Source organism: Micromys minutus (assembly GCF_963924665.1).
Source record: "Micromys minutus genome assembly, chromosome: 1".
Lineage (NCBI taxonomy): Eukaryota > Metazoa > Chordata > Mammalia > Rodentia > Muridae > Micromys > Micromys minutus.
Genome location: NC_137969.1, coordinates 78,738,235 through 78,750,341, shown reverse-complemented (window position 1 = coordinate 78,750,341; position 12,107 = coordinate 78,738,235). Strand labels below are relative to the sequence as shown.

The following is a 12,107-nucleotide window of genomic DNA, read 5'->3' as shown; positions in this document are numbered from 1 at the left end:
TTGCTCATGTTATTTATCAGTATTTGGTTTTTAAATTGATCTTTTGATTAAAATAACACATAGCTTTTCCCTTTTGGAGTCTTTTTCACTCTAAATATTCTAGTTAAAAATCCATGTGGTGGGCAACCCTGAGTATCATGTGAGAACAGCACGGTAGCTCACAGACAGGTACTGCTTGCTGTCATACCACAAAACCTAGCTTTTTCTGTTCCTCTAAAGAAGAGGCTTCGTTCTAAGAAAGGCAAGCATATGTAAACAATCTTATTCCTGGGTTTTCTTGGCCTTTTATATCCCTTTCTTTTTTAAAATTTCATTAATTTATTCACTTCTTACTCACTTTACATCCTAATTACAACCCCCTTCCTCTTCTCCTCTCTGTCCACCCTTACAAATCTCTCCCTCCATTACTCCCTGTCCTTCTCCTCAGAGAAGGGGAAGCCCCACCTTGGGTAGCACAGTCCCTGGACATCTAGTCCAAGCAGGACTATGCACGTTCTCTCCCACTGAGGTCACACAAGGTAGCCCAGGTAGGAGGAAGAGGATCCAATAGCACGGAATAGAGACCTAGACAGCCCCTGCTCCAAATTTTAGAGAAAATGCATGAAGACCAAGCTGCACATCTGCTACAAATGTGTGGGGATGTAGGACCCACCCCTGCATGCTCTTTGATCAGTGGTTCAGTCTAAGTGAGCCTCCATGGTTTTGTGTGTGTGTGTGTGTGTGTGTCCTTGATCCCTCAGTTCTATCAATTCTATCTCTTGAGCTCCTGTCTTTTAAGCAATATGAATACTTTATTTATCATATCATATATTTCTGAAAATAAATACAAAAAGAAATGCAGAACCTGGTTCATAGAAGTGAAATCTAACTAAAACTTCAGCAAAAGTTCAGTTAACCCATCATCTTAACAAGAGATGCTTCCCTGGTAATTCAGCTGCAGCTACTCCACATTATGCTCCGCCAGTGTGCCGTGCCTCATTTCCTATAGAGCACTACTTAGTACTTGACCCAGAGGAGATTTGACATACTCTGCATAGACCTCTGTGCAATGTGCCTAGCGACTGGCCAAGTGCTGGACCAGTGTCTCAAACAACATGGGTATTAGTGGGATTTATGAAGGAGTGGATTGAACACATGACAAGCAACACAGGTATATGTTTTACTATTCGGTGCTTGTGAAATACAGCTTAGAGATATGCAAGACCTCTCTGTGAGGAAGTGTACAGTAAGGCAAGATGGGAGTGGTACAAGCAGAAATAAAAATAAAAAAGATAGAGAACCTCTGCCTGGCTTATACTTATACAAATTTTTGAGCCTTTTTTTCTTTTACAAGAAAATGAAGAGGAGAAAGACAACAAAGAGGCGGGGAGATGTCTTATGTAGCCTAGGCTAGCCATGAACTTACTGTGAATGCAAGGATGACCCTTCTGCTTCTATCTCTGACCCTTCTGCTTCTATCTCTGGTGCTGAAGATAAAACCTAGGGTTCGGGTCATGTTACTAGTTCACCTATAATGTTACCTCTGTTCTCCCACAAATCAAGTTAGATTATCATAGGTATCGTATTCCCCACACTCATTTGCCAAGATTCCATACCTATAAAATATGTTTAGGTACAAATAAATTGTTCCAACATAAAGATCGAAATGTCCACGTATTTGCCAGCATAACCCGCAGCTACTGTGAGCACTCCAGGCAGAGATACACCTGAACTTTGGACTGCAGTTAGGAAAAGGCTGGAGAAATAAAAGCTATGGCTGTTCTCATTCATATTCCTGGAAACTGAGAGTCTGGGTTCACTCGAGAATACCTGCTAGGTTGCATGTGGGGGATGAGGAAAACGGTACTTTTTTTTTTCTCATTTTCTCAGTTTCTGTGTTTTATCCAGTTGCTGAATACTGGTTGAAGAAAACAAATTTGCTCCTTATAGCAGCAGTAACTCACAAAGACTACTTTGGTGTGCAGTTAGGCATATAGAAGTAGCTAGAGGAATAGCTGGTGCCTGTGATGTTTTAAAGACTTTTAAGAAAAAAAACTTACAGATTTATGAGTTCTTGTCTTTACTTTTAGGATTTCTTTTCCACCCTCGATGTTTTCTGGGCAAGGGTGGTTAATACTTGGATTTAAAAAAAAAAAAAAACAAAAAAACAAAAAACTTTTTTTTAAAGAAATTAAATAGTAGGCTGGAGAGATGGCTCAGTGGTTAAGAGCAGTGACTGCACTTCCAGAGGTCCTCAGTTCAATTCCCAGCAACCACATCGTGGTTCACAACCATCTGTAATGGGATCTGATGCCCTCTTCTCCTGTGTCTAAAGACAGCCACAGTGTACTCACATAAAAAATCTTTTAAAAAAAGAATGTTTATGTTTAAAAAAAAAAAAGAAAGTAAATGGTAGGAATGTCTCAAAGTATTGCAGAGACATGGAGACTTGAGGGAACAGGGCACTCTGATGAGATGTTTCAGTAGCACAAAGGCTCACGACAGCTCACTGCCCAGCATGCAAATGGACGTCTCTCCAAAATGACACGATTATGTTTCCAAAACGTGTTTCTCTGGTTAAGCCAGGAAAAACCACAAGCTCCTAGAGCTGATGACTGGATATCAGAATGGGCACACAGGTTATTCCTTAAAGAGGAAAACATGAAACCGGACAGCTGACTCAATGGGTAAGAGCACTTGATGCATAGTCATGAAGACTGGTGTCTGGGAACCCAACAGATGCCTGTACCCTAACCTCAAGAGAGAGGGAGATGGCTGTAGCTTGTTGCCTTCTAGCCTAGCCAAGAAAGCATTACTCCAGTGGTGCTCAACTTTCCTAATGCTGTGACCCTTTAATACAGTTCACGTTGTGATAACTCCCTCAATCATAAAATGAATTTCATTGCTACTTCATAACTGCAATTTTTCTATTGCTGTGGATCATAATGTAAATATCAGATATGCAAGATATGTGACTTGTGACCCCTGTGAAAGGGCTGTTCAACCCTAAAGGGGTCACAGCCCACAGGTTGAGAACCACTGCACTAGCCTCATATTCAGAGACTTCTGAAGGTCTTCTGAAAGTCTAAAGAGGAGCCTCTAAAGAACAAGTGGAGAGTAATACATGAGAATACTTCATCTTCTCCTCTACTCTGTGCATATACTTGTGCACACACATACATATACACCTGTATGTATATAAATGCTTATACATTCTCTCACATACAAGTAAATATACACATATACTCACTCATGTGCTTATATTACTCTCTCACCAATGAGAATATATATACTTTTTAAAAAGGTGAGACATCTATCCCATTTCTAACCTCCCTCTTGGAGAATGGATCAATTAATACATCAGAGACACAAATGGAGATATCCCTGCAATCAGAATGGGCCATTATTTCTCATCTCTACCATGCCTCAAGAAGTGAATACCAGCTCAAGTTGATTCTGTGGTTTTAATCTGAAAATGCTACTCACATGGCCATGCTTCAAATCTTCACCCTTATTTCATGCTGCCATTTGGGAAGTTCTGGAACCTTGCTGTAGAGCCATCTGACACAAGTCACAAGGGGTGGGCCCTTGACAATTTATATGCAACTCTGGTTCCAGTTTCACTTCTTGCTTCCTGGTTTGTCAGCATATGAATAGACACAGTCTAATGCTCCTTACAACATACTGTGAGGTTTCCCTATATCTTCCCACCATGATGAACTGGAATCCTTTGAAGTCGTAAATCAACAGAAGTATTCCCTCCTTAGGTTGTTTATTCAGATGTTGTAGTCTCAATCATGCAAAAGTATGAATACAGATTGGTACTAGAGACATACAGTCGTCATGACTCAACTGACCATGTAGTTCCTCGGCCTTTGGAACTGGTTTGCAGGAGATGTGGGATTAAAAAAAAATGAATGTTTTATATTGTATAATTAATATATTCTGGCAAGAAATTGGTCTATGTTTGGCCTGTGTCTTAAATTTTTTAAGGTTGAATTAAAAAAGTAATGAACCAGTCATTCATTATGGGAACTCCAAGACAGTATAGAGTTCAGGCATATGGTATGGTTTATTGCTAGCTGCTTTTAGTACAATTCACAGCAAGAATTGGGAGCAAAAAAGAAAAATATGTGGAAAATATGCTTTGGGTGAAGGAAAATAAGCTCACTTACATTGGCAGGTAGAGACCTGTAGCTGTTAAAGTATTTAGAGCCCTTTGAGAAAACCCAAGTGGTTGCACAAGATAACAGTAGGGCCTCGGAATACTTTGGGTATTGGGCAGATTCCACCCATCAGATATCCAGGCTATAAAACTTCAAACTCACTTAGACTTCCCCTTGATAAACAACAATTACCTCTACAGCATCCTGCTCACAAAGGGCCACATGTGAAAGCGGTCTCCAGATTCAGCCACCTAGGTAATCAGGATCACTACAGACATAGCCAAAAGGAACCTAACACTGTTCGGGTCGGATAGTATACCCTGGCATTTTTATAAACTGCTGTAGTTTGGATTTGGAGTGTCTCCTGTGGGCTTTTGTTTTGAATGCTTGTTCCCCAGATAATGGCATTATTGTAGAAGACTGTTAACATTTGGAGGTGGATCCTGGTTGGAAGAAGTGCGTCACTTTGGGTGAGTCCCTCTGAGTCACACTACTCCGTTTGTGGAATTAGGTTGCACCTGCTCAGCAAGGATCATTACAGCTAGGTTTGTTGACTACTTTTCCTCTTAGAGGGATGGTTGGGGAGGGTCATAAATCCCCTACCTGAATATCCTGTTAGCCCTTCCAACCAGTTGTATGCAATTTTAACTAACTTCACATGACCTTTCAGTCTCTGAGAAGGACTAGAGTAGGGAATCTCAACCTTCGTAATTCTGTGACCCTTTAATATAGTTCCTCATGTTGTGGTGATACCCAACTACAAAATTATTTTTGTTGATAGTTCATAATTGTAATTTTTCTACTATTGTGAATTGTAATATAAATGTCTGTGTTTTTCAATGACCTTCAATAACCCCTGTGAAAGGGTCATTCAACCTCAAAGGGGTCATGATCTATAGGTTGAGAACCACTGGGATAGAGGCTAAATCTAGGGAAGAGTTATGGGAGGGGACTCCACCTTTGTAACCATAGAGGTATCACCATCCACAGTGGATAAAGTCCTTCTATAGTGACTACTCTAAGGTCACACATTCTCCTGCCTAAAGCTACTGACGCATTACTCTGGAAGAAAGGCTAACAAACTCACTGGTTTCCAGAGTAAACTTTGGTAGAATGGAAACTTGACTTGTCATTGGGACTGTAGGGGGAGGGGAAATACACAATACAGCTTCCCTCCCTTGAGTTGTTTCTGTTGTGTATTATGTTCACAATGATGCAAGGGTAAGTAACCAGAACAAAGAGCTGTGTGTGGATTACTCCATATCATCTTTACAAATGCCCATGAGCAGTTAACTATCATTGTTTATCCCCAGGGTGAGGAAATTGATGAAATATATATACATTGCAAGTTGGGTCACTGAAATAACTCATCAGGTACACACTTGTCATCAAGCTGAGCTTGATCATTTTATAATTAACTTAATGGAGAGAACTGATTCTCACAGATTGTCTTCTGACATATGTCATGGCAAACATGTACCTACAGACAGACACACAGACAAGTATACACACACACATGCATACACTTACATATACACACACATGCATACACTTACACATACACACACATGCATACATGTACACATACACACACATGCATACATGTACACATACACACAAATGCACCCACACTCACATGTATACATGCACACATGCATATACATGAGCACACAAACACATGCACACATACACACACACACACACACACACTAAATAATTTAAAAGAATGCAAGCAACTTATAAGGTGCTACTTAGAAAGTAAGAGTTAGACCTTGGACTTAATGTCCAGGTAGTCTAAGCTCAGAGTCCACGGTCTTAACCACAGTTCGAGCCCCAGTGGCACAGGAGTTAGCCTGGTGTACTTCACAACAGCAACTCGACTCAACCATAGCCTTTTTGAATCCTAATCACTATGATTGCCTCAGAGCAGCCCACACACTCTCACCTGACTTCTCAGCATGTTATACATACACAGCACTATCAGGCTGCGAGGACTGTTCGGACCAGACTGTGACAATACTGTGTCAGACTCTTCGACGTTAGCATGGCATAAAATAAATAAATCCCGCCCAGAAGTACTGCCTTGTGTCCTGGTAACTTTGGAAGCTCATGTCTTCTGATGCAAATCCTTGGCTCCACCTCATGGCACTGCAAGCCAGGACACGCTTCAGTCAGAAAGTCTAGGATAAACTTAAGTGTGTGTAGTGTAGACCTGTCTGCTCACACTCTTCGGTTTCATGAACTTTGGGGGTGGTTCTTGGACACTGGGACCTGGTTGTTCCAGAACAAACGCTAAACTGAACATGTCATTTTAGCAAAACAGAAAAAAAAAGGAAGTATGAAAAGCCAATGTGAAAATATCAACAATGACCTATATAGGGTCACAAAGACGATTAAAACAATATATAAATTTTTTCTTAATATTATTTTTACTTAGGATCCCTGTAAATTAAGTTTGTATATTATCATTTGAATGTTACAGCCTAAAAACACAAGTTAAAGTACTATCTTATTTGTTTATTATCATGTGTATAGTTGATTCCCTTGTGACCAGGCCTGTGATAGGTAGTTTTCACTGCCAACTTGATATAACCTAGTGTCACCTAAAAAGAGAGCCTCAGTGAGGAGCTGTATATATCAGGCTAGCCTGTGGCCGTGTTGGTGAGGGATGTTCATTTCTTGGTTATTTGAGGTGGAAAGACTCACTCTGAACACAGACATTTCATAGTCAGGACCCTAATCAGATTAGTGGGACTGAGCAAGGAAGAGCCACATGGCTATTTCTCTCTGTTCTTGGCTGTGGGGATGATGTAATGGGCTGCTTCCGGTCCCTGGCACCTTGGGGATTCTGTATCGATAGACTATGGCCTGGGACTGCAAGCTAAAAAAAATCCTTTCTCTCCTAAGCTGCTTTTCAACTAGCTTGTTTTATCACAGAGAAATAAATGAAGCTGAGCTGGGCTCTCATGTAGCCCAACCTGACCTTGAACTGGCTACATAACAGAGAATGAACTTGAATTCCTAATTCTCCTGCCTCTGCTTTCTGAGGGCTGCAATTACAGGCATGTGCTTTAGATTTTATACAGCTAAGTTTTATTGGTCCATTACATGGGGAGAGGGGACCTCTAGCTTGGGACTATATGTCTGGTTCCTGGCTTCGTTTTCACTGGCTCGTGAGTTAATGCTGGCTAAGTTACAATACCTCTATTCTCTACTTTGGGCTGCTATCCAAGATTGTAAAAGCTGGAAAACAAGTGGAAATTATAAATAGTGGGTAATTAATTTTTCAAAGCACACTGATAAAAAGTAGTAACAATGAGTCCTGAGCTTAAGCAGGGAAGTGGTTTTCACTGGTCCCTCACACATCCCTGCCAAGCTTCCAACACTATTCCTGTACTTCCTGCTTCCGTCCTCCATCCTCACTAACTATGAAAGCTGTGAGCCTCTCTTTCTGTGCTTTCTACTCTCTGTTTTTTCATCCTCTTTTTCTTTTATTCCCTTCCTCCACTCATCTGACCGTCACAAAACGCTTGGAATAAGAGACCAAATGGCATCACAATTCTGCCCAGGGGGAAGAAACCACAAACAACAGTTCTAAGAGGCGATTTTCACAAGAACATGCTGTTATTTGGGAGAGAGCACATGGCCTACGTCCAGTGTTCCCGCCACACGATGCTTGCAGCTGTGTGGTGGGAGAACATTTGAAAGCCAGTATTTTCCACTATCATGTTGATAAGTAACTAAGAAAAGGCTATTTGACATCAGAATTTGTTATTCTTTTCTCAAATAAGTATCCTCCCTTAAAAATAATCTTTCAGAGTCAGAGAGCTAGGGTTTGAAGATTCTTCCAAGGCGATTCTTTACAAGCCATGTGGATCTGTTTAAAGGATTCCTTCCTAAACATCTTTCTTCAATATACACTTCACAGGAAATCTCATAGAAACCTGTAAGTAAAACGTTCAGAAAAATTTTTAATACACTGGAGCACATATGCACACCCATTAATATGTGAGAAATCCATCTCAAAGAAAAAATGCATTCTGTTTCTGCATTCTTAGTCATTCATGAGCTGTATATATATGCTAGAAAGGCACACGATGGTCATGGAAGGTGGGAGGGAAACAAGAGCTTACTATTTGGGAGGCAGACTGCTCAGTTGTTGATTTGTTCACGGACACAGAGTCTGACACTGCAGCTCATGCTGGCCTCAGACTTGTGACCATCCCTCTGCCTATGTCTCCCAAGAACTGAGATTGTGTGTGAGCCCTATACTTGGCTCTGGAACTCTATTATTGATTTAAAAATTTTGGACTTCTGAATTGAATTCTTGTTTATATTTTAGCAGCAATAGATATTAGTATAGTAGTAACATATATATATATAAGTTATAGAATGTAAATATGAATTTATATGCTTCACTGTCTTTTCATTGATGTCTAGAGCCAACCTTGGTAAAATCCTTCCACTCCCCACAAAGGACCTGGTCACCAGACAAGGTCTCACTCACCTGGTCCTTGGTCTTTCCTTCTCGCTCACGGATGTGGTTAGCAACAATCCTTTCTGTTTCTTCACAAAGTCTGGGGAAGTTTGCCAGCTGTCAAGAAAACATGTCTGGCATTAATAGCACACAAAGACTGTTCCACAAAAACAGAAGCAAAGGTGCAGAGTGCTACTGCGGAGGCTGCTCTTTCTGAGAGCAAAAGAGAGACATGAACTTCTGAAGGAGAAAAACCTCAGCAGCCCTGTCATCTATGAAGAGATACCTCAAACCCAGCAGAGTTGTTGTCTAAGAAATAAAGCAGAAACCCAGTATCCCAGATAGATTATTGTCAACTGAACAAATGTTGAAGTTATCTGGAAAAGGGCCGATAATAAAGAACATGCCTCTGTAAGATTTGCCTGTAGGCAAGTCAGTAGTGCATTTTCTTAATTAATGATTGATGTGAGTGGATCCAGCCATGGGGAGCAAGCCAGTAAGCAGCACTCCTCCACGGTATTGTTTCAGTTCCTGCCTCCAGCTTCCTGCCTTGACTGAGTTCCTTCAGTGATGGCCTGTGATGAGAAAGTAGAACTAAAGCAAACCCTTCCCTCTACAAGCTGTTTTTGATCATGGTGTTTTAGTACAGCAACAGGAACCCTAAGACACCGGGCAAATGCATGGACTTTCTAGCTACTAAAAAAAAAATCAGAAAAGAAATAGTGGCTTTGACAGAGGTAGCAACATGAAGAAGTAGAGAGGAATGGACAGACCAATGGCTATTCCAAGTAAATGAGAAATTTCAATTATGAGAAAGCATGTACACCCAAGAGTAACAAAAGAACATGATACAAACGGGCAAGAACAGATTTAAGTCGTAAATATGTAGCAGTCCATAGGGGAAGGTAAACATTAAACTGAATTAGTGATGCTGTAGAGGAAAGAGTCGGTACTATGGTGCTGCTATTATTTCTGTAAGACAACAAGTGAAGCTACACTGAGACCCGGGTGCTTTAGCTGAGAGTCAATGAAGGCAAACTCTCTGAGGAAAATGCTGGAAATATTTACCAAGAACCTCAAATCACACACAATTTTTTTTTTGTCTTTGTCTTTGTCTTTGTCTTTGTCTTTGTCTGTCTCTGTCTCTGTCTCTGTCTCTGTCTCTGTCTCTCTCTCTCTCTCTCTCTCTCTCACACACACACACACACACACACACACACACACACACTTCAACATAACAACCTCCCAGAATTCTGAGATAAAATCATAAAGATTTTAATTACAAGATTAATCGGAATGGCAAAATGAGACAAACAGGAACTTAATACCTAACTATCCAATGATATTAAACAAATCAAAGTAGACCCATTTATAAGTGGCCATTACAAATTGTGTTTTTAATTGATGTATTTATCTGAATGCCTGTATATGTATGAATGCCCATGTGACTGACTGTATGTGCTTATGCATGAAAGAGTGTGTTTACACCTGAACATGCCTGTAGACTAGCACAGCATAACTTTCTTCCCGTTTCTTTGAAGCAGACTCGCTCCCTGAACCTGGGGCTTACTCTTGGCTAGGCTGGAAGCTGGCAAGCTGCCTCAAACCTCTACAATCCTCAGATCTAAGCTGGCGTTTCAAACATTGGCAAGTCTACTGTATATGAACAGGGAAAGCTGAGCAAGCATGATACAATATTAACAGTAGTGACTCTTTTAACGATATATAGATCTACTCCTCTGCAGAGGTTTCTATAGTAGAGTGTTTTTATACTGCTTTCAAAAAACACGAAAGCCAACTATTTCCATAGCCTAGTAAGGAAAAGCACTCGCTTGTACACGCATGAAGACCAAGTCTGGTGTCCAGAAATGTGTAAACACTAAAATCTATGTATGGCTACACGTGTCTGTTATCTCACTCCTGGGAAAGTTGAGACAGTAAGAGCTCTGAGACTCACTGGCTAGCAAGGGCAGACTACATGACAAGTCCCGGGCCAGTAAGAGATCCTGTCTCAAAAAACATAAGGTGGGTAATATCTGAAGTTGTCCTCTGACCTCTCCACAAATGTACACCATATATACATAAACACACACACATACACACACACACACACACACACACACACACACACACACTGAAAGAGGGGTGGTATTAATGCATTCTTATCAGAATGTTGAGATATACATTCTTTTGAAATCTTACTTCATGTGTTATTGGCAAGATAGAAATAAATTTCCCATTTCAGAAACACTCTTCCAGAGAGTCAATCAGCCAAGCCTCCCTCTGACATTTTGACAGTGCTGCAGAGTATCTTCTATGAGGCTGATAATCAAAGAAAAAGAGGCCATCAATTTTAGAGGGAATGAAGGACAGTGGTAGAAAGTTGGGAGAGAAGAAATGAAAGGGTATTGTGTTCATGTACATGTGTACATCTATGCGTATACATGTATGCACGTGTGTGTGCACACATGATTGTGTGTGCTCAACTTTCTAAGCTTGCTACCCACTGATCTCAATTTTATCACGAAAGTAGTCTGTAGTTTTGTACCAACAACTGACACAAAAACAAATATACTAAATTGTAAGGAAAAGAATAAAGGTGAAAAGAAAAAAAAGGAAAACAATAAAAGCCCAGGCCTCACGTGTATGAGAATGAGAGATGGGGCAGAGGACGAGAAACAACTCCAGGCAATGCTAGCCATGAGAGCCACTGAAAGGCACCGTGAAACAATGACCTTAGCTATGTGCGTGATCTGCGGAGGCTTCTGAAGCTGTCATACGGCAAAATGCAGATTTCCATGGTGGGGTTACACGTGTGGTGCTCAGTTCCTTTGATGTACAAGGGGACAGCAAAGTCCTCTGCCATTCACAATGATTTCTGATTGGGTTCTGATTCCTCCATCTCATTAGCTCACTCCATAGGAATTCCCGGGTCTTTGTACCACCCTCCTTCCTGCTCTCAAACACACTCCGTCCTGATTGCCAGCTCCGGGTCCATCTGCCTCACTACTGTATCTTGCTTAAGGTGCAATCACAATTTCTACAGTCATTTAAATCATTACAACGCTCAAGGTGTTCATTTAAATGCCTACATTGCACAGAATTCTAATCATGGCTGCCTAAATAATGTTGATCTAAAGAGCACCATATTTAGACCTTAATTTCCAATTAACTACTTATATTGTGTAAATTATTCATAAGGAATCAGGGAAAAAACGTTTTGCTACTGGTTATAGAAATGTTATATTCCCTGATTTTAAACATATCAGTCACTCACTAGGCAGCTGCCATTCATTGGTCCTATGTTTCCTATGAGCACCTGATGTTGAATCTTACCTTCTGGGGTGGCTGGTCAACTATACAAATACATAGTCACACAAGGGAAATGTTCTCAAAAAGCATGAGAGGAAACACAAAGAAGCCAATAGCTAAGCCATTCCTAAGAATGCCTCAGGACTTAATGCCCTCATAGTGAGACTAAAACT

The 12,107-nt window shown here is 40.7% G+C and overlaps 1 protein-coding gene across 6 annotated transcripts in view; it reads right to left on the bottom strand.

Moving 5' to 3' along the window:
- DNM3 (dynamin 3) overlaps positions 1-12,107 on the bottom strand; it is a gene marked incomplete at its 3' end in the record, with an annotated part of 461,945 nt that overhangs the window by 282,922 nt on the left and 166,916 nt on the right. For all 6 annotated transcript variants that reach the window (XM_080942239.1, XM_080942242.1, XM_080942240.1 and 3 more), the window contains exon 11: positions 8,653-8,739. In XM_080942239.1, the coding sequence (XP_080798365.1) occupies positions 8,653-8,739 (87 nt within the window). The remainder of the gene's footprint in view (positions 1-8,652; positions 8,740-12,107) is intronic.